Source organism: Melanerpes formicivorus, unplaced genomic scaffold (genome assembly GCF_026170545.1).
Source record: "Melanerpes formicivorus ecotype bairdi unplaced genomic scaffold, bMelFor1.0.p_v2 SCAF_2, whole genome shotgun sequence".
Taxonomy (NCBI): domain Eukaryota; kingdom Metazoa; phylum Chordata; class Aves; order Piciformes; family Picidae; genus Melanerpes; species Melanerpes formicivorus.
In genome coordinates this window covers 24695140-24717327 of record NW_027142354.1, presented here as the reverse complement: position 1 = coordinate 24717327, position 22188 = coordinate 24695140, and the positions used below count along the sequence as shown (strand labels likewise).

The window sequence follows — 22188 nt, the reverse complement described above, 5'->3', positions numbered from 1 at the left end:
TGTTACTATCGCCTGCCCTGTAGCATTTCTGTAAAAATCCCTTCCCAGCCCTCAAAAACTCAGCTGAAACAGTTTGTCTGCTAGGCACATGAATACACCTCTGAGAGGAACAAAGGGTTTGGTTCCTGTAAAGGTAGAATAGTTCTCATATTCTCACTGCAGCTTCTCCTCAATAATACTGAATACAAATAGAAAAAGTGAAAGTAGAGCAACTCAGCAATATTCTGAGCCAAACTTAATGCCATGTATTGTGACACAACTGACCAAAAAGTACTTGTTGAGCATTCAGTGTAACCCCTTTTTCACTGACATCAGTGAAAGGGAGAAAGGTACAAACTGATATTGCAGAGAAAGCAATCAAGGCACACTTTTCAAAAAAGCCTGGGCTGTGGACATGCAAAAGTATGTCAACAGGAAAACACTGGTGAACAAAAATACTGCCTTTGCCATGTACCTTCTGAAGATGTGATCCAGTTACAAACAGGAATTATATTAACGTGAAGGTCCATTTTTCTCAATTTTAAAGCTTCTGAACATTTGATATATCACTTTTCACAATTAACTGTCATTCTACAGTGACTTTTCAGATTGGACCAAAAAGACTAGTGTGAAGAGTATTCTTTCTGCTAAAGTTCACCAACAGAAAATAAGCATGGAAGGTTCTGCAAATCATTTGCACAAAATAGACCTTAAAATTGGAATTAGCATTTTACAATCTTTGTTGAAACTTTCTCAGGGGTCCCTTCTTTCCTCCATCTATTTATTTAGAACATTAATATTGTGTCTGAATGATTGAAGTAGATCAGACCAGGTGTATTTCCTCAAAGGTCCTAATACACTTTTTTATTCAGATTCATTTACATTAGAGGATTAGCTTTTTTAAGCTAATTTTTCTGCTGTCTGACAGAGGATGGTGTTGCAGTATGAACAGAAAAGTAATACCTAGGCCTCAAGTATTCTTAAAGCTATTTCTGTGCAATTCTGTCAGCCTCAAGGAAGGTGAACAGTAATTCTGGCAACTGTTCCCACACTGAGGATTTATATTATCAGTGTCAATGAAATAGGGCCAGAAGCAAATTCCTAAAAGCAGTGAACCTGTTAATTATCCTGCTGAAAGACAAAAGGCATTGCACGTGGCAATAAGCTTATTTTGCCTATTAATTTCTATAGATAGTGATTTTGTTATTTTTTAATACTTTGCTTCATTTTTTGTTTCTCCTCTGGTTTTGGTTATTCGTGGGATTTGCTGTGGGAGTTACAGTTCTGCCACAATAAACCATGGGATAGTGCCAGGGCCAATCTCAAAAAGAGTCACAAAGCCAAAAGTGGCAATAATACTGATGTATCTGATGCAGTCCACAATGTCCTTCAGAGCTAAAGCAATGGTCATAAGAACAGCACACACAGCCATGCCACCCAAGCCAACCAAATGGAGGGTCCTGCGTCCTGCAGGCTCCACCAAGCGACACCACAGTGAAGACAGAGTTCACCATGCCAGCTCCAATCGTGGCATACACAGGCTGGGTGATACCAGCCCTTTCAAAAATCTCTATAGAATAGTAGAACACAGCGTTGATGCCTGATAGCTGATAGTTCTTTCACTGGGTTGTGTTATAAACCAGGGCATTCCAACTCCATGTTTTTGGGGGCATGGAGATTTATTTTATACTCTACGTATCTAAAATATCAAAAAGGCAAAGCTCTCTGAAATTTAGTACACATATACATATTAATATATATATATATACATATAAATGTCCTGCAAATATGCACTGCAGAAAACCCCTTCAGTAGCTGTAGTACAAATAAAGTAGGTGGATAATAGTCACAGGGATGCCTAGGGTGGCAGTGACCACAGAAATCATGCAGGACTAACTTAAAGGATAGGCCAACGTTCACAAAGCCTCATCTAGTTCTGTTTTGCAAAGCACTTTGGAAAGGGCATCCACAGCTTCTGCGAGCACCTGTTTCTGGGCTGAACCACTCTTCCACTGATCATTTTTTCCTGAAATCTATCAGATGCCACAGATAAACACCTGGCCAGCCAAATAAGTCTTACCTGGGCACCGAGGAGTTTTGTGGGCCACAGCAGTACCGCTGATAGGACGGCCATTGGGAGTGACACACCAGCAGTATCCAGTGTAACTATGGCATTGAACCTGTCACAAACAACAAACCATAGGCAGGTTGTCAGACACCTCTGTGATCCCTCAGCATTCATGACATGTGAGTATAAAAGACAAGTCCAGAAAAATGCTGGACAAAACAAAACAACAACCTAGAATGACAACATAATGGACTTAATCTCAGTATTACATATGGTTCATCAGCAAAAAGCAGAGTTTATCTCGAAGTGTTGTGACTCCTTCAGAATCCAATAGAAAATTGAAATATGTGGTTGTTTATACCCTTTTTCAGAAGAGCAAGGTGCAGGTGTTATGAAAACCTCACAAAAAAGTTTCTCAAGGGACACATAAACTGTTCCTGAAGCAAGCAATCTCAAGTGTTTTTCTACACTGAGAACATATTGTTCCTCCCTCTGAAGGAGCAGGCCATAGTGATTTTGCCAACATTATTCATATCCCAAGCTGTCAGAAAGGAAGCTCTTGGAATTCCTCCTCACAATCAATTTCATTCTATTTCCTGAGGATCAATATCACTTCCTTCACCATGCTTAAAATGAGAAGACTATCTTCTTCACAACTCCACAACACAAATGCAGTACAGAGGTGGCAGAAGGTGATCTTGATTGGAATACATAGCGCAGAGTAAGATTCTAACTTAGTCCCTTCTGAATTCCATGATGTAACCTAAGTAGACCAGCCTCAGACCATATGCTTGTGCAGAAATTCAGCTGAGAATGGGGAAGCATCATGTATGATTCATGCTTTAGGACTAAAATATGGACTGTGGTCACAAGATTTATAATTCCAGTCAGGAAGAGTTCAGAAATTCCAAGCATTTTACCATCTGATGAGCATTCAGGGGGCTACAAATATGACTCAGCTGCCTCAGACTAGAAGAACAGGGAGTGTATCACGCAAACAATGATAATATTTGGCTCTTTTGCTGTCCAACTCTTAAAGAAAAAACAAGGACTTAGCACAAAACATGAATTTTCCTTCAATCTTCTAACATCAGTGTTAGCACAAAATATATTTAATTTTGAAATTACATTTCCTTTAGTTTTATTTGTTATCTTTTTTTTTTACCCTCTGCAAACATATATTCTGACTTCCTGGCCACGCAAGACACTGAATGAAAAATTTTCAACCTGACTGTATGTGCCGTCATCATTGCATTCTGGGATAAACACTTGTTGAAATTCCTTGCGAGCCTGCTCCTGCGTGTACTTCCTCTCAGCCACACATCTGGAAACATCTGGAGGAAGAAAGAAGAGAAGTCAGTTGGATGACAAAGTATGAAGAAAAGATAGATGATAACCTAAATTAACAAAATGGAAGAAGGCCCTGAGACTCAGGTGAAGAGAATCAGAATTATAATCCATTAAAATGTACAATCACTTTGCATCCTTTTTAAGAAAATAAAATAACAGAAAACAATAATTTCTGGCCATTAATCTGGAAATGGGAAATGAGATGGAGAGATGTCTAGAAAGATAACCTTGCTGCTCCATCTGCTGCCAAAGGGCAGAGGCCCGAAGAGGTCTTCTCCCATCAATTTAACACAGGAATAGCTGCCACATTGTGTTCCACAATGCTGGTTGCAGCACCAGCCTTCTAGTGCTGATTTGCCCTTCTCACAGAACCATAAAAGTTCATGTTGGTAAAATGCCAGAAATACAAGTTGTTTGACTTGTTTCAGAGAAAAAAATATGTTTCAGTCTTAACAACCATAACTGCACTATGCTGCTTCAGAAGGGATAATCAGAGAGATGCAATGTTCCCCAAAATGGACAGAAAAGTCCAACCATCCAGGTTTGTGAGAAAAATAATGAGAAACTGAATTAACTTATACTCTGGTACTTCAATAATTTTTTTTTTTCATTAAGGGAAAATTACAGTCAATATACAGTGCAGCTCAAGTAAAGTCTGTTAATATATGCACTGCCAAAGATTTTGGCAGGAAAATAAAAAAAGAAATCTTTTGAGCAAGTTTTGGTGTCATAAGCATACTTTTGAATATGGTTTGGTTATACAGTACTTAATAACATGTGGTTTTAATGCATCTAGTATTTTAACTGAAAATAAATCACTCCTTTGTTGGACCTCTGTCCTCATTTTTCTAGAATGACATGTGGTTTAAATGTCTAAAAGGAAAAGTCATATAAATTCTGTCACATAAGGTCTCTGGTATAGTACCAGCTGGGTTGTAAATTATCTCTGATATTTGAATTATCATAAAACACATGACAAGGAAAAAAGTTCTCCGACAGTGTCCACCACTTGTTCCTCAACAGCGTGTGGAGGAGGCCTAAGGGCCTCTTATTTGTGGACAAATTAATATGCTTTGAAATGTACAATGTCCAAATTTAGTGTAAAACGTAACTTATGTTGGAAAGCTTATTTTTTTAAATACATAACCATGAAAACATTTTAAAGCTTTTGGGTATTACAGTATCACAGTATCACAGTATAACTTAGGTTGGAAAGGACCTCGAGGATCATTGAGTCCAACCTATCAACACAGACCCCATGACTAGACCATGGCACCAAGTGCCACGTCCAATCTCCTGCCCTTCAATATTAAAAAACCCAAACACACAAACAAACAAAAAACCAAACCAAACCAAACAAACAAACAAAAAAACAAACATGAGAAAGATCTCTTATTGAGTTAAGCATCTGAAACTCCATAAAATTGGATTTTATTTTTTATTTACTTTTTTTTTTAATTCACCAAGTTATTACCACAGGGGACTAACCATGATACAGAGATGTGGTCCAATCCAGATAGAAGAAATGTAGTAAGGTGGGCAATAAAAAAATAAGACATATAAAAACATGGAAGTATGTTGACTTGCTGGAACATGTCCAGAGAAGGGCAACAAAGTTGGTGAGGGGTTTGGAGCACAAGCCCTATGAGGAGAGGCTGAGGGAGCTGGGGCTGCTTAGCCTGGAGAAGAGGAGGCTCAGGGGAGACCTTATTGCTTTCTACAACTACCTGAAGGGTGGCTGTAGACAGGTGAAGGCTGGTCTCTTTTCCCAGGCAACCAGCACCAGAACAAGAGGACACAGTCTCAAGATGCGCCAGGGGAGGCTCAGACTGGATGTTAGGAGGATATTCTAAACAGAGAGAGTGATTGCCCATTGGAATGGGGTGCCCAGGCAGGTGGTGGAGTCACCATCAATGGAGGTGTTTAGGAGGAGACTGGATGGGGTGCTTGGATGCATGGTTCAGTTGATTAGGTGGTGTCGGATGATAGGTTGGACGCGATGATCTTGAAGGTCTCTTCCAACCTGGTCTATTCTATTCTATTCTATTCTATTCTATTCTATTCTATTCTATTCTATTCTATTCTATTCTATTCTATTCTTCCTTAGAATAGTAATGAACATTAGATTATTAATTTGGTGGAGCTGGACTCCTTCCAAACAAAACATCACTGAAGTCAACAGAAGTTATTGTATTTTTAATAATAATTTTGCAAGATTATACCATCTGAACACCTGACCCTGTGTCCTGGTTGCAATACCTTCTAAATATACTTCATAATTTTAAACAATTTTTCACAACAAGAATTCAAGAGATCTAAGTGCTAGACATTTATGTAAATGAAAAAGAATGAGAAAATTAATTCTCAAATGGAAGAAAAGCAGAAACATGAGCTCACATCAAAGTATCAGGTAAGAGATGGATGTATGGAAACCTTGAAGTGATATCGTAACCCACAGGGAAATAAACCCTCCACGTGGCCAATGCTCATGCTGGCTCAGCAAAGCCAAATCTGGGACTCACTGTGCAAAGTCCTGTGAATGCACATCTGCAGAAGCATAGCTAGAAGTGTGAACCTTGCAGAAGTGTAGCTAAGGAAGATGACTCACATGAATCTCAAATTAACGGGGATGAATCTAGGCAAAAGTGACTGGGGATAGAGATGTTTATAGGAATATTGTCATCTAAAGGGCTATCAGTGACATTTCTCTACATACAGATTCAAGAACAAGAAAAACTCAGATCAGGATGCATCTTAATTATTTTGAAATGAAGGCTGAGAATGAAAAGTGAGGAGACTTGCATGATACCTTTATGTGGCAATGTCAGTGACGAGCAGTGTGAGCAATCTGGCAGTGCAGGCCTAGAGCCTGACATGGTGGTAGGTCATGCTCAGCATAAATGCAGAGCCAGCTAGCAGTGTAGCAAAACAGTGCTGTGCCTGCAGCATGTAACTAAAACAAGGCAATGGTAGCTATAAACATGGACAGTTATCTTGGGACAACAGGACATGCACCTGCATCAACAAACCTCGTTGTGTCATTAGTAGTTGGACCAATAATCTATAATAGTGCGATGTGTGGTCACTCATAGGGAACCAATGGAGCCATGCCAACAAGGCACTCCGAGTTTATATAAGTTGTAACAGTTCCCTTGCTACGCACTTCTGCCTTTCCTGTCTCTTCTTCTTCTACACTTTACTGTGCTATACCTGCACTACAGACCTGCTCTACAGGCCTGCATCTCAGGCCTGCACCATCAGCCTGCAACACTGGAACAATAAAGGAACAATACTCGATCATATTGGTCAGCCGTATTGATTCCCATCTCCGTCGCCCCGTTACCTTTTTACTAATTCATCAGCCTGCAGCATTGCTTTTGATCATCATGGACCCTGATCAAAGTAGACTAAGCTCTTTTGGTGTGACAGACATCACATTGATGACAAATTACTTGATATCAGAGGAGAGGAGACTCCAAGTCTGCAAGGTTTTGGAAAGATGAAAAGCACTGTGTAACACTGTGCACTTGCATCACTATCACAATTCAGCTTCACTGTTGTTATACTGGATTTATAGCTCTAAAAAAAAAAAAAAAGAAAGTTTTGTTGTTTTGTGGGTTGGTTTGTTGTTGTTTTTTTATCTTCTCATCTCCAGGCAAATGGAGTTTTACATCTAAAAGTTTGCTGGGAAAAAAAATCTCCTTGTATAGAAACTGACCATTAAGATGCATGAGTTTACATTAAATTAAAAAACAAAACAAAACATGGGTATAGGGAACGGACAAAAATATACAGAATTGAGAAGATTACAGAATTGTAGCTGTTTGGGCAGGTCCTTCAGAATTACCATAGTGACAAATCTGGCTTCCAAAGGAGATTAGTGCGCAGAAGACACAGCTGAAACGTAATGCCATCTGACTTCTGTCCTAAGTTTCTACATGCAACAGGAAAGCTTTGGCTTGTGAAATGAAGTGGTGCCAGTACACTGCTGCAGGATCTAAAGTCAGATTCTGTCATGCATGATGTCTGGGAGCACAGGATTTCCTGAGGTAGCCCTGAAGTCAGTAGGAAATTGCAGTACCCAAGGAAAATCAGGAAACAGAATTGCCCTCACAAATAGTACAGGACTGATTTGGAACTAATCTCATTTTATGCCTTATTTCCAACATTACAGCACATACAACACTGAGCTTTGGAAAAAAAAAAAAAAAATCCATCAACTTCAACTCTGATGGCTAATCCTTGAATAATATATCACATAGAAAGAAGTTCATTACTGCAAAGTATACATTTATCATTAAAATAATGACACAAACTCATTAAGGGTGTAAACATCATCTTTAAAGTGACATTTAATACAGCTGAATTTACAGCAACTTTGGGGCTCCACAGGGAGATCTAACCCAGCTTCTCTCATGGAGAGCTTGACATAAGAATAGATAAATCTCCTACAAAGGTTTTGATTTAGTTCACCCAGTAATTCTTTGTTGACTCTATTTTTAGTAAAAATACAGGTACCTTTCCAAGTCCCAATACAACAAGCAGACTTTGCTTGCTTTCAAAGAGATGCTGGCTTGTTATGTATTTATGCACATACTACATTTCACGATCTATTTAGCTGTTTTATTACAGACGGAATATCCTGCTGAACAGATCAGAAACATTTGCCACTTTGTTAAAACTACTTATAAAGTGGTTTCCTCAGGCACCTAGCTGTTCTTACACTAAGGATCCAACTATTTTAAAGGCACATAGATGTGAACAAGCAGATCTAGCAAAGATATATATAACCCAAATACCTCCCACTGTTTCCCTTACTGCACCTCCATTATATTGGACCATCTATACATACTTGACCTTAAATTTATAAATTTACAGTGCAACAAGATGTTTAAAGTTAGCCATCTACCTAAGCACTTTTCTGAATTATTCTAATGATGAACCAGATTTTTTTCCGCCTTCTGTATTTCATTTCCACACCTATATGCTTTTGCTAACTGGCAGGGATATAAGTCAAATGGTTTTAATTTGAAGCAATTTAGCACAAAAATGTTTTGTTTTGTTTAGAGCACAAAACGCCATTTACTTTATATGGCATAAACTACTTACAACATGAACATTTTCTATGATATTTGACCTAAGTCAAGGTGTAGTCCAAAGAACTGATCGTATCTACCAACAAAGCATATAAGTAGCTGGAACCTGTAGTGATAGGAAACATATCATGCTCAAAGTTTCAGTTTCAGAGCTGTAGAGATTAGAAATCTCTTGGGTTGAAAAGGTTGTCAGCACAGACATTTAGCCTGACACTGCCATAAAGACTTGCTGCTTTGTGACAAGAGCTGAATGACCTCTTCAGTATTTGTTTGTATTGCCACATTCTGGGTTCAAGCAAAACAGCGGAGTGATCTTAGCCTAAACTCTCCTCTTTTGACACCTAGCAGAAGTAAGTAGTGTGGGATTTCTTTCCTGGCTTTTTTCCTTTCTTTTTTTTTTTTCTTTTTTTTTTTCTTTTCTTTTTTTTTCTTTTTTTTTTTCTTTTTTTTTTTCTTTTTTTTTTCTTTTTTTTTTTTTTTTTTTTTCTTTTTTTTTCCTCTCCTCTCCTCTCCTCTCCTCTCCTCTCCTCTCCTCTCCTCTCCTCTCCTCTCCTCTCCTCTCCTCTCCTCTCCTCTCCTCTCCTCTCCTCTCCTCTCCTCTCCTCTCCTCTCCTCTCCTCTCCTCTCCTCTCCCTTCCCCTCCCCTCCCCTCCTTTCCCTTCCCCTTCCCTTCCCTTCCCTTCCCTTCCCTTCCCTTCCCTTCCCTTCCCTTCCCTTCCCTTCCCTTCCCTTCCCTTCCCTTCCCTTCCCTTCCCTTCCCTTCCCTTCCCTTCCCTTCCCTTCCCTTCCCTTCCCTTCCCTTCCCTTCCCTTCCCTTCCCTTCCCTTCCCTTCCCTTCCCTTCCCCTTCTTTTCTCTTTTCTTTTTACATTTTTTTAAACAATTAGGTAGCTTAGCTCTAAGATACAATAAAGAATTCTGTGCTGGATTCCTTATTGGCACAATAATATTTCTCTCAATTTTCTAAGAGTCATATTTGGAGAGATACAGATGGACTAGAAATGAATCAAGCATTTTAAAGAACACATAAAGCTATAGCATTCTGATTTTCTACACACCAAAGGCCAGACTAAGCTTTTTGAGCAGAACAGAGATTTGACAAGCAGTTTGGAGAAGTCTAATATGGCAAATTTATAATGCTTGCACTGAAAATCTGGAAATGCTTGCAGCTATCCGTGGTTCCTACTCTTCAGTGCAGTATCATTGTTTTAGCACAAGTAGTTTCTGTGTTACTTGTTAAAAATTGTAGTAGTGAATACTTAATTCCAAAAAACAGACAGCTTTTTTGTGATTAAAAATGTTATTGTACATTTTTAATCTGTGCAGTCTGGCTTTGGCAAATTCTGCTTGGAGAAATATTATCAAGAAAAATTGAGTATTTTGAAAAGAGATAAATTCAACCTCCAGCAAATTGTGAGTGCTATTTCAGTTTTACTTGTCCTATATTCAGTGTAACACTAACCACACTTAAAAGAGAAAAACACATTCCACAATAAATATTCCAAACATACTTACGACTTTCATTAATTACCTATTATAAAGCATAATCAGAAGCTGCTTTCAGATAATACATGTAACATTATAACTTCTGTATGTAGATATTTTTTGTTCAGTAAGATATTGAATATTTTGTCTCCCAAGTTAACACTTTTACTCCAGTGGCTTGATACATAACAATTGGACACATAAGTGAAAGCTCAAAAATGAAATGAGGTTGAGGCTGAACCTACTCACTTTGTCTGTCAGAACGAAATATCTCAGAACCATATTCTGTCTCCTATATGCATCCCACAGGACTGTTTGCCAGGCAGCAGGTATACTGGTCAAGTCAATGTCTATGCTCATATGCTGACCTAAGGGATATACTTAGCCACTGCCACCACAAGTCAAGTTAACACCTGGCTCACAGACAAACCAGAGCTTGACTGAAGTCTCTGTGGGAAGAATGTACACTCAGAAACAATGTGCAACATTTACAACTCAGTTCTTTAGCTAAGAGGCAACATTAGCATTTCCCCAAAGGATGCTCAGATTCGTGAATTATGGGATGGTGACTAATTTAGGAGCTGTAAACAATTACTGCCCAGTGATGTCTGTCTTTCTCTTCACTTAGGGAAAATCATATCAGTATGTTCATCCAAGGGCAGGAACATACCTTAACATGTAACATCTCAAATCATTCAGTCATGTCATCAATTCATTCATTAACTCATTCTACTAGCAATTCAAATGAATGAAACTTCACTATTGGTGAAAGCTTCATTTTAATGAAACAAATGCTGGGTATTTCCCTCTTTAAGGAAAGTAAATAGCAAGTAGTAAAATACTTCTTTATGGGAAATTCCTCTCACATTTTCATGTGCTTTAGTTCTTTGGGTTATTTTATGTCAATGGTGATAATGAAACCAGTACCTTTTGTTACGTCTGTGATAGCCCATAAAAGAATGACATTTTTAAACAACCAAGCTCTTTAAGATACCATAAATGAATTAAGCTAAACATGAGCTACCTAAGGTTTCCAATGGAGAAAGGGGATCAACATAGTTGTGAAATAACAGTAACCCTACCTTGTGTGATGGGGCTACCCCTGGTGCACTCATGAAGCAGCAAGGCCTGGCTGGGGCTACCCCTGCAATTACTGAACACATACTCTGAATGCCAGCCAGATTAATTGCCAAGTCACTCACAACTTAAGTATCACTCTGTGTAAAGTTCCTTATATTGCCAAGTATAGACCACTCAGAGATGTGTCCCAAGTCTAGTAAAGCCAGATTGCTGCTGACAAGTAAATAGAACAGCTCCATTTTACAGTGACCAACAATTATATCAAACCTCCATCCATTATATTCTCATTTTAGTGAAGTATTGGTAGAGAAGCCAAGAAGCCCAAGCACTTCAGCTAAGGTATTTCAAGAACTCTAGGTTAGGGAAGAGGTGTGTTGACATGACTCTACATGTGAAACTGTTTTTCCATTGAACCAGTGTTAGAATATCAAATATTATCACTGAGCCAGTTTAATAAATTCAGCATGTAAGTCTTCAATGAACCAATTACGCATCTACTACATTCACTTAAGAAAACAACAACAACAACAACAACAACAGAGAAAGGAAAGACGTATTCTTAGTGTTATTTAAGGAATAAGAAGGGGAAATGAAGGTACTTTTAAGTGCATTATCATTCAGTGCTTCCAGACTGCCTTCCTGTCTGACATCCAGAGCTGTCTAGTCCTATTCTCAACAGCTGTAGTGGGGGGGAACAAGGCTGAGTATGGCTGAATAAGGGACTCGTGCCTAATTCTGTATTAGTCATAGGAGCAGATTTACCATGGAATGTATCATGACAGTCCTCTATGAGCAGCTAAGATAGGTTTGCAGGTTGAAAGCCTTAAAGCCCTGTGACTCCATGTATTCTGTCTCCACTCCCTGTGGCTCCATGTATTCTGTCTTCTGAGAACAACCCATGGTACAACAAACCCCATGAGCAATGTACATAACAGTCCTTGTGAAAGTGTTAGCTGGCCTGTGCTCAGGGAGCACTCTACCAGCTTAGCAGTGTAGGCAGATATACTGTGTCCTGGCTCTGGTTAATTAATTACTGTAGACACAGCCTCTGTGTCTTTCTGACCGGTTTAAAAGCAATAATATTGCTTTTCCACTTCTTGTATGTTTTGTTTCTTTGGCTGTGCTGTGCCAGATTTACTATGAAGCATTTGTGCGTCCATGTAGTGGATCCCCGTCACAGGTGATATTTTAACAGTCCCCCTAACACAAATAATATTTCTCAGCTGTCAACATACATTTTTTTATTAGATTCATAATCTTGTTGCACAGTAAGCGTCTGTGTCAAGCAAGTGGCAAATCTCCAGAATTTCACAGTTTATATTTTCCTTGGAAAAGTATCCAAAAATATAGATGTTCATCTACAGTGTGCTCAGATTATTTGAGACTCTTGGAAATGCAAAAGCAGGCTGTAAGTTTTATGGGATTGTAACTTCTTAGACAATTTCCAAGTTTAGCAATGGATTCCAGCAGTGTCTGGAAGTGGACTGGGGAAAAAAAAAAAGCTTTGTAATGTCTTCATAAAAAGCCACTATCAGAAGTCTGTTTTGATATTATTTTGTCATAGTTTAGTTGTTTTTCAGAATTTAGGGGAAGGTTCAGAGTTCATTCATATTCATATTTATTTAAGCTGTTTTAATCTCTGTTGCAGCTATCAGAAACTAGAAGAATGAGAGTGCAAGAGAAAGAAAAATGGTTTAAATTCCTCCACTTTTTTTGTCATTTAGTTTTAAGATCCAGGATCTAAAAATGGGATTCTTTTCAATGATAAAGAATTAACTGCAATGAACACTGTGGCTATATACAATACTTGAATTAAAACAGAAAAGCAAGCATATATAAAGCAAACTATCCTTTTGCAATTCCATTATTTAAGTGATCAAAAACAAATACATAAGGCAAATGTGGAGGATAGGTCACAAGAAGAAAAGATACTCAAATTAAATTTGGCTTTCTCAGGAAAAAAGGCAAAGAGAATGCAGCCACGAGCCCAGCAGTCACCAAAACTCCCTTATCTCTGTAAATAGAAATCACAGTTATGAATATGTAAATAAGAAAGTACTCAGACTGTGATGTCTACCTTTCCAGTGAATAGGCTGAACTGAAGAAAAAGCTATTTTCAACTAATAAAAGTGGTACCTGAAAATACATAATTTTCAGATAAGATTTTTGTGATATGAAGAGATTTTCACCCAAGAAGAAAACTGGAGAAGACAGATACTGATTTCATACTGCCTTTTCTGATCAATGATGGATGAATCTCAAACATAGATTTGACACTGCGAATTCTATATCAAGAATCACCTTTTTTCTGCCTTCATAACTTCCTTGTGCAAATATGCTTGTTTCTATACCTTTATCCTGCAGTAGCAACCTCAAAACTTGCCTCAAAATCCATTGTGGTGGTTTTAGGCTATGCCTTTAAAATTCAGCTGCACACTTTGAACAGAAAAGTAGAAAAATACAAATAAATCACTATTGGGTGTAAAAAGGAAAACAAAAGATTATTCTAAACAAATTAATTGAATATATGTCTGGGATAAGAGGAACTGCACCATAACAATTCTTCACATTTCCCTTTTCACATTCTTTTTCTCTTCTCTTCTTATCTTGACTGTTTTGCTTTGCTCGGGAGAGAGATAATGTGCTTCTGGCTGGCCTCGGATAAGTCTAACCCACTGCTTTCTCTCACCTTCTTTCTCTCTCTGGGACAGGGAGGCTCACGGGGTGGGGGGGGGGAAGAACGACTTCCCTGTTCTCTTGACCAGGGGGCAGGGTTTGTGTTGGTTGCTAATTGTAAATATCCGTTTAATATTGTAAATACTGTATATTTTGCACATATGCATTACATTCCATTGTAGAGTGTAGTTTTTGCTTGCAAATACAGCTTCATTTGCTTCTAACTGTGTTGGTCTGGCTAAAAGTTAATGCTGGGGAGAAACTTCAACCCATCACACCAATGTTTTAATGGAGATGAACACTTCCAAAAGGATTTGCTTTCATTCCAACACAGAGCAAAAGCAAATTCTGAAACCTTTAAGGTAGCCCTGAAATGGAACCATTACTTTTTGGTTAGCCCTACTGAAACAACCCTCTGCTCTTTGGTCAAGCATCACCTACAGCAAGAAGTTTCACCACTCAAAAGCAACTGGCTCAAAAGAAGTCTTAATCTAGGAATGAACCTAGCTTTTTCATAAGAATGTTTGATGAGACTATCAAAAGTAAAAAAGAAGATAAAACTTAAACTGCAGCTAGGCCAACAAATCATCTTTTTCTGCTCTAAAACTTATTCTTATAGCTTTAAATATTTTTGACAACTGCATCTATGGGTAGGAAAAAATAAATTGGCCACTTCAGACTTGAATACTACTTAGTAGTTAAAAGAGCACTGGTCTCAATGATATTGACCAAGTGTATTATTTGTAATCATGCATTTATTGCCAATCAAAGGGGAAAAAATATAAATATTAGAGTGATGTTTTCATTTATTTAACTGAAGAATTAAAAGCATCTGATTGATGAGTGTGTGACATTATTGCTATTATCAATACTTAGCTGCCTAATGTGTCTAATACCAAGTCTACAATTGCACTGACACTCTTCATTCATAACACTATTCATTAATAAACATCAAGTGAGCACTTCTGTAAGCTGCAGTAGGTGACTGCAGAAAAATTTGCCAGTGTCACTGAGGACATCTCCAACAGGCCAATTTGATTCATCGTCACAGATGAATCTTGAGAAGATATTGTCAATGTGGTAACAGAAAAGAGAGAGAGAGAGAGAGAGAGAGAGAGAGAAAGAAAGAAGGAAGGAAGGAAGGAAGGAAGGAAGGAAGGAAGGAAGGAAGGAAGGAAGGAAGGAAGGAAGGAAGGAAGGAAGGAAGGAAGGAAGGAAGGAAGGAAGGAAGGAAGGAAGGAAGGAAGGAAGGAAGGAAGGAAGGAAGGAAGGAAGGAAGGAAGGAAGGAAGGAAGGAAGGAAGGAAGGAAGGAAGGAAGGGAGAAAGAAAGAAAGAAACTCACAGCTATTTTACATAAAAATGTATAATGCTCCAGTTTATAAAATTATCAAATATAAAGGGCACACTAAATCTCTCTGCTGTTCACAGGTGTAACAAAAGCTTTGGCTCAGGTAGCTTCATTATTCTGTCCTTGTTCACAAAAGTAAATAGATCCATCAGCTAATACAATGGCTTATAATGAAAGAGCTGAAGAATGAGTATATTGTTTCATCTAGGCAGAAAATGAGATAGAATGTCTCTTTGAAGCAGTCTTGATGCTTCAGAGGTTTTCTGGAGAGAGATGATGCGGAAAATTGCCTCAAAGAGATTGAATTGGTGTGGTCCCAGGGGTTTTCTCTGTTCCCCTCAACCCTCTCTTTTGGACAGAGAGCAAGGGAAAGTAAATCTTTACAGCCACTTCTATTCTTACATGTAGAAGGAAGAGCTGTTTGGAGTCAACTTACACTTCAGCAAGGAGCTGTGCCCTCTAGCACTAGACAAGTAAAAGGGAAGATTTAACTGAATACTTTATATGTATTGGAACTGAAGTGCAGGTGGCACAGTTTCTCTAAACAGGGATCAGAAGTAAAACAGGGGATGGTGTAGGTAGGATAGGCTTCTGAGGGATCAAAATATTACTTATTTCTTTATTTTTTTCTTCCCCTCTTCTTTTTTTGTCACTCAATAAATGGTTGCAGTTAGGAAGCACAAGACTGAATTTGACCATCTCTGACTCAAAATAGCAAACTCCAGTAGACAAGAGACAGTAAGAGATAACATTTTTTAGAATTTGTGACAGTTTTAGGCTATGCCTTTACAAGTCCACCAGCGAATGATATGGTCCTTCAGAACAAGGACCTAACCTTATAATTTCCTTAATAGTGACTTCCTGTAGTGTAAATGGGTGAAGAGCAATATTTTTGCATATGATAATAGATAAGCGTTACCTTTATGTAGCATATTATTATAGGATTACCAAAAAGGATTTCAGGCTACTTGCTTTTAGGAAACTCTTCATGTATATCACTCTTAGTTTTCAACACACAGACACTTAAGTCTATTATTTTTCATTAAAGTCAAGATTTGTTTACCTTTGCAGTTCCCCCGGTAGGCAATTTCCAACTGAGGGTCTTTGCATTTTGCTCGTTGAAATTCACAGCGTGATAGAAAAGTTCTTCCATCAGATGCACAGAGTGATTTCTGTGGGGAACCTGCACAGTCCAGGCTGCATTCTCTGTCTTTGTCTTGGTCAACTCTCAAAAACTAGAAAAAAAAAAATATTAATGCTGTAGGTATTCTATTCCCTTGTGGAAACTGTTTTGTGATCCCCTTCCCCAGGGAAGATACACAAATATTACCCAAAAATGAAAAGAAAACTATCTTTTCAGCCTATTCAAATGCAAGCTGTTTCATCGTATCTGGGGTTATTCAGCTGCTGTTTTGTAATGGTAGTGATTACAACATTTCCGTAAAATACACTAAATCCACCATCACAATCAGGAAATCTCTGAATCTCCTTCAAACATTATGAAGCTGAAAACAGTGGCTTGGACTCTTTAGAGCAAAAACGGTGACGGCAGAAATGTTCTTCACAGCAAATTTGAGATGGCAATGGAGACTATTTTATTAGCCATGCATTAACTAGTCTACAATAAAATGCTGAAAAGTCTGTTCTAAGATCCAAATAAGATTTTTAATATCAAAACTCATCTAAAATTATAACCATAACTCCAATGGCCTCAGCACAAAAGGTCAGACGAGAAAATGAGCAAGGAGATTCTGGTGAAGCACCTTATGAAACACAACAAATAATTTATTCTTTCAACACTCATATTCAAAAACTAAACACTCCTCAAAAAACCCGGGCATTTTAGATATATTTAACAGAAATATTTGTATTTCTGCATATGCTTGCACATAAAAATACAGGCCAAGCTTGCAGTTTTTCCATTGAGACCATTTTTATAACACAAATTACAGAGTTCTATACTTGAGTCATAACAATCCCATGCAACAGTAGAGGCTTGGTGAAGAGTGGTTGGAAAGTCGCCCCACAGAAAAGGACCTGGGGATATTGGTTGCTAGATGACAGAATATAAGTCAATAGTGTTCCCAGGTGGCCAAGAACACCAACAGCATCCTGGCATCTATCAGCAATAATGTGGCCAGCGGGACTAGGAAACTGATTATCCCCCTGTAATCTGTACTGATGTGGACACATCCCAAATACTGTGTTCAGTTTTGGGCCCCTCACCACATGGACATTGAGGTGCTGGAGTGTGTCCAGAGAAGGGCAACAGAATTGAAACAAGTCTTATGAGAAATGTCCAAGGGAACTGGGGTTGTTCAGCCTAGAGAAAAGGAGGGTGATGGGAGGCCTGTCTACAGACTGTCTACAGATACCTTAAAGGAAGTTGTTGTGAGGTTGGTTTTGGTCTCTTTTTCCAAGTAACAAATGATAGGAAGAGAGGAAACAGACTCAACTTGCACCAAGAGAGGTTTAGATTGGATATTAGGATGTATTTCTTCACTGAAAGGGTTATGAATCATTGGAACAGGCTGCCTAGGGAAGTGGTTGAGTCACCATCTCTGGAGGAATTTAAGACTTGTAGATGTGGTGCTTAGGGACATAATTTAGTGGTAGACTTGGAACTGTTAGGTTTACAGTCTGAATCAATGATCTTCAAGGTCTTTTCCAACCTAAATGATTCTAGGAGTCTCAGTTGTCATTCCAAAGTGTCCTACCATGGGAGAGCAGAAAGATGAAAATCTGAGCCAGGCTATGTGCTGTATGTAAACCTGTTTTGAACCAGATAAAATTATTACATTTGTTATCAAGCAACAAAAACTTCTGAGTGCTGTTTTTGAGCATGGTCTGAGCCCCTGCATGTGCTGGTCATGACTACAAACCCTCATAGGTATCCATGCCCCGGTATGGGATGACCATGGACCATGGTGTCTGGGAGCTGACCCTGCACCAGTGTGGGTGACTTGTGGGCTACAGCATTTTTTTATGGACTGGGACAGGGTACTTCACATCTTCTTCTCACATTGAAAACCCCTGCAAGACCCTTGCTACTCAAACACTGACAATTATGTCCATTGCATCACACATTCTCTCAGAAATTCAACGTTATCACCTCCAGAAGTCAGTGAGTAGGCTGACAGAAGTAATTTAGGTTGCTCCCATTCTGAATTTCAATAGAGCCTTCCCTTTCTAGTTCTGCCATGAAGTTACATAGAACCTGGTCTAATTGTTCAGCCCTCCAGCTCCAATACTGCAGGAAAAGCTCATGTACACAGCATTGTCCTTGGCACAGTGGAAAGCAGGAACTGCTCACTGTGAAACATGTTGACAAAAAAATAACTGGTTCTGATGCTGCTGCATGCCATCCAAAATCAGTCTAACCCAAAAATATTATTTTCTCTTCTGAGATTCTGAAAATAAAATACTAGTGAGAAGATGAACTCATTAAGTCCTCAAATGATTTTCTTTATCCTTCTGGAGTCTCTGAATAAGCTCAAAATTAAGCAAGGCATACAGTTACTGAAAGACAGTCCTTCTCTTAAGCATTAGAAGACATTTGAGAAAAGGTCACCACAAAAACAAATCACTGGTTTCTTTGTTGCTACTTCATAATCATAAACCTCAGGTAGAGAAGACTTTGAACTTCAGATTAGGCTGCTAGGAGGAAAATTGCAAAAAAAGAAGAGTAGTATCTGAGCAGCAAAGAGTTGTACAAGCTAAAAAGATGTCAGGAAACATTTGCTATGTATACATACCCTGCATTTTATTACACACACCGAAAAAGAGTGTATAAAAAGAGTCATAAATCTCCATAATCTTCATACTTAAACTGTGGTCTATTTGCATTTCCTATCCCTTAATGTGAGGAAATACAGAAGTGTTTCTGGAAAGTATGCCTGAAAATGAAGACCCAATCTTAAAGGTGTCACTTTAAAATAATAGTTATATCGTTGAATTTTGACCAGATTTTTTATATTTTAATGGCATAGCAACATAAAAATGAAAGAATCCTTTTCCTGACATTTTAAAATAAGCTTTCATCTTAATAATTAGCTTCAGAAGCGAATTGCTCACAAATTACACACAAACCCCAAACCTTTCTTCTTGGACTTTAGTTATATAGGTCCACAGTGGAAAAGAAACATTCCTTTCACCCTATTTTTAGTATTATTTTATAGATCCTTCTGTAATTAATAATTAGCTGAGCTGTGAGTGGGAAGGGATAAAAAATGAAATCATCTCCCTTTACCTGCAAAATGAGCAACAATGAAGAAAGGCTGCTGTAATTCTAATCAATCTCCAAATTATGCTGTCTCCAGGGCCTGCTTGGGTGTCCTGATGAGCTTCAGTGCAAGGTGTTGTCATATAGATGTTCGAATCATCCCGAGCTTACCCAGGTAAGGTATTCTGAGCTCCTGTTTTTTCCTGGGAGGCGCCTGCAGGACCCTGGCCATAGGCACAGGTAGAATTTCTTAAAAGGGCTTTTCTAGGAAAAATGGACCGCATGGGGCATTTGACACAAAAACTGGATCCAACACCCTCTTTTGCCTCACAACACTTTTGGATTTGGTTCTGGCAAGTCAAGTGGTCTCCCTCTTCCTATTCTGTCAAGTAAGGATATGAGGGAAACCTGAGGGAAACCTGAGGGAAACCTTTTCACAGGTATAAGTACCATCCATGTTGAGCAGAGAACTGTTTTTCAAAAGCTCATAAAGATCCTGCGACCCCCAGAAATTCATGCAGGAGATCAGGAAATTTAATCCAGGCACTAGAAAAAGTTTACACACAGCAACAATTGCTCTGTCCCATTCTTCTCCCAGACTTCTCTCATCTTTCTGTTTTGAGTTGTTGCAGGAGTTAAGATGGGTATGCCAGACCACAGTGGACAACCCACAGTAACAGAGTGGACAGAAAATCCTCTTAATCATCTGAGGAATAAAAGCCGCTCCCTTGAGAGCATGATAGTTCACAGATTAAAATATATTGTAAAGGGCATTTATCTAAAGAGTTTTATTTAAGAATTTTATTATTCCAAAGTCTTAGAGAAGGTTAGAGTAAATTACAGGTTCAAGGATCTTCAAGCAACCTGGAAAAGTAGAGGAAGAAGACATACCCAGGAGACAAAACCACTTGAATAGCTTGTTGGTTAGCCAAACCTCACTGGAGAATTTGGGTTGCACATTTAAACAATCTCTACCACTCTTGTAACTGAGGGATTTAAGAGCAGGAAGGACAAAAAGGCAAGCAACTGTGAAAAAGATAGCAAAAAGCAAGATTAGCAAATGTACTTTTAGAAAAAGATAGAAAGTGTGATTGACATTTGGAAAATGCACTGTTGTTATCTTTTACTACAGCAGCATAAGATGATATAAGCCCAAATCAGCATTGCTTGCTCCCACATAGCCAAGCAAATTGATAAGTATGTCAAAACAGAAATGCTGAAACAAACAAGAGCTTTGGGATTTCTCATGGAATTTTCTATTTGTTTAAACAGGAATAAGCTGAGTCAGTTACACAAAAACTGGGATTGTACTGATGCACATCTTAGAGCTGTACTTTCCTGTGAAAATATTCTTTTCTTTAAAACAGTATGGTACATTGTTCTAGATGGACCGGAAGGTGACTCACACTGAATACTGTCTCACCTGTTTCTGTCTTTAAGAAATAAATCTGTTATTCTATAAACAAGAGATTCAATAGGAGACAAGCTTAAAGCAGCATTTCTGTCAAATGCTTGTAGCAACTGAGATTAAGCCAACAATAGCTGATCCACCTGAGGTGGAAGTATTTTGAGGAGCAGCAAAAACTGGACAATTATGGTGAAACCCTATTTAACAACAAACCACTTTTAACAGAGGTGTGCTCCTGGCCCTAATAACACAGAAACCAGCCTAGTCAAGTTTCAGAAAATTGTTTTATATTACAAATTTGAATTTATGATACAGATTAACAGGCATGACCACTGAACTGGAGCTGTTTAACTTATCTTCTGCTTTATATTTCAAAACAATGAAAAATGTTTACAAACTTATTTCAGCATTTAGAATGCAGTATAATTTACAACATTTCGAAGGGGCCTACTATTCTATACTAGATCCTGATTTCAGTTCTCATGTGGTATCTCTGAGAATAAAGGGGGATAAATGGACCAGAGAAGAAAAATGTCTTAAGTTTACCTCAGCTGCATGTGCCACTTGACAGATACAAGTACTGACTAAATATTGTTTACTGCCGTGTGTTTCAGACATCATCCATTTCCAGTACTTTTCTTCATCATCTCACACACCAAAGCCTCTTAACTCTGCTCTGATTGAAATGTGTCCCCCTATATTGCTGGCAGTCCTAGAGATTTTTCCTCTGTTGCTGGAGTTTGGTAGCAGAGGTATTGTCAGAGTATGTAGTAGTAAATACTTGAAGCCTTGCTTATACTGGGGAAAATTTTTTCTGCTCTGTTTTCCGCTCTGCTTTTATCTTTCAGTGTTGTTTTTGTCACTGATCCCACATTTGAGCTATGAACTGGCAGGATGCTTATTTCCTCAACCATAAGCATCATATTGCAGTTCATGAGAAAGTTTTTCCAGTACCTAAGAGTAAGCATTTGATGGTTTCTTTACTGTGCTGTTAAACCACATAACATGTTCATAAACTTGTTCACTGTTATGGCATAACATGTATCTTCTCTTTACCTTACACACTTCATTTTCATGCAGGGATTCAGTGTCATGCTTTCTGGTCTACATCCTGCCATCACATGTCTTTTTTCACAGCCAGGCAAGAAAAGGTCTTCAGAAGAAACCATCTGTGAAACCACATTCACAGCAATCAACTTTCTTTCCACTTAAGCAGATCATAGAGTATACTGGGAGTAAATAGTGCCTGACTAGAGAATCAACAACTAGATACATCTACACATCAAATTGTTCATGCAAGAAAGTAGAAGAGTTGACACCACTCTTACAGTCTTGTCATGGGGAGTGCAGACATCTCTCTCCATTGGAGAAAAAGCTGACAGCAGATGCATTTATGATGAAGCACAAAATTTAGTTACTGAATCTGGCTCACAGCCTTTTAAACAGATACACAAAACTCTACATTTCACAATGTAG

General features: G+C 38.4%; 1 protein-coding gene across 4 annotated transcripts in view; it reads right to left on the bottom strand.

Moving 5' to 3' along the window:
* Positions 1 to 22188, bottom strand: part of SMOC2 (SPARC related modular calcium binding 2) — a 141493-nt gene that overhangs the window by 75637 nt on the left and 43668 nt on the right. For all 4 annotated transcript variants that reach the window (XM_068153467.1, XM_068153448.1, XM_068153457.1 and 1 more), the window contains exons 2-4: positions 16146 to 16317; positions 3275 to 3381; positions 2060 to 2159 (exon numbers count right to left, since the gene is read on the bottom strand). In XM_068153467.1, the coding sequence (XP_068009568.1) occupies positions 2060 to 2159; positions 3275 to 3381; positions 16146 to 16317 (379 nt within the window). The remainder of the gene's footprint in view (positions 1 to 2059; positions 2160 to 3274; positions 3382 to 16145; positions 16318 to 22188) is intronic.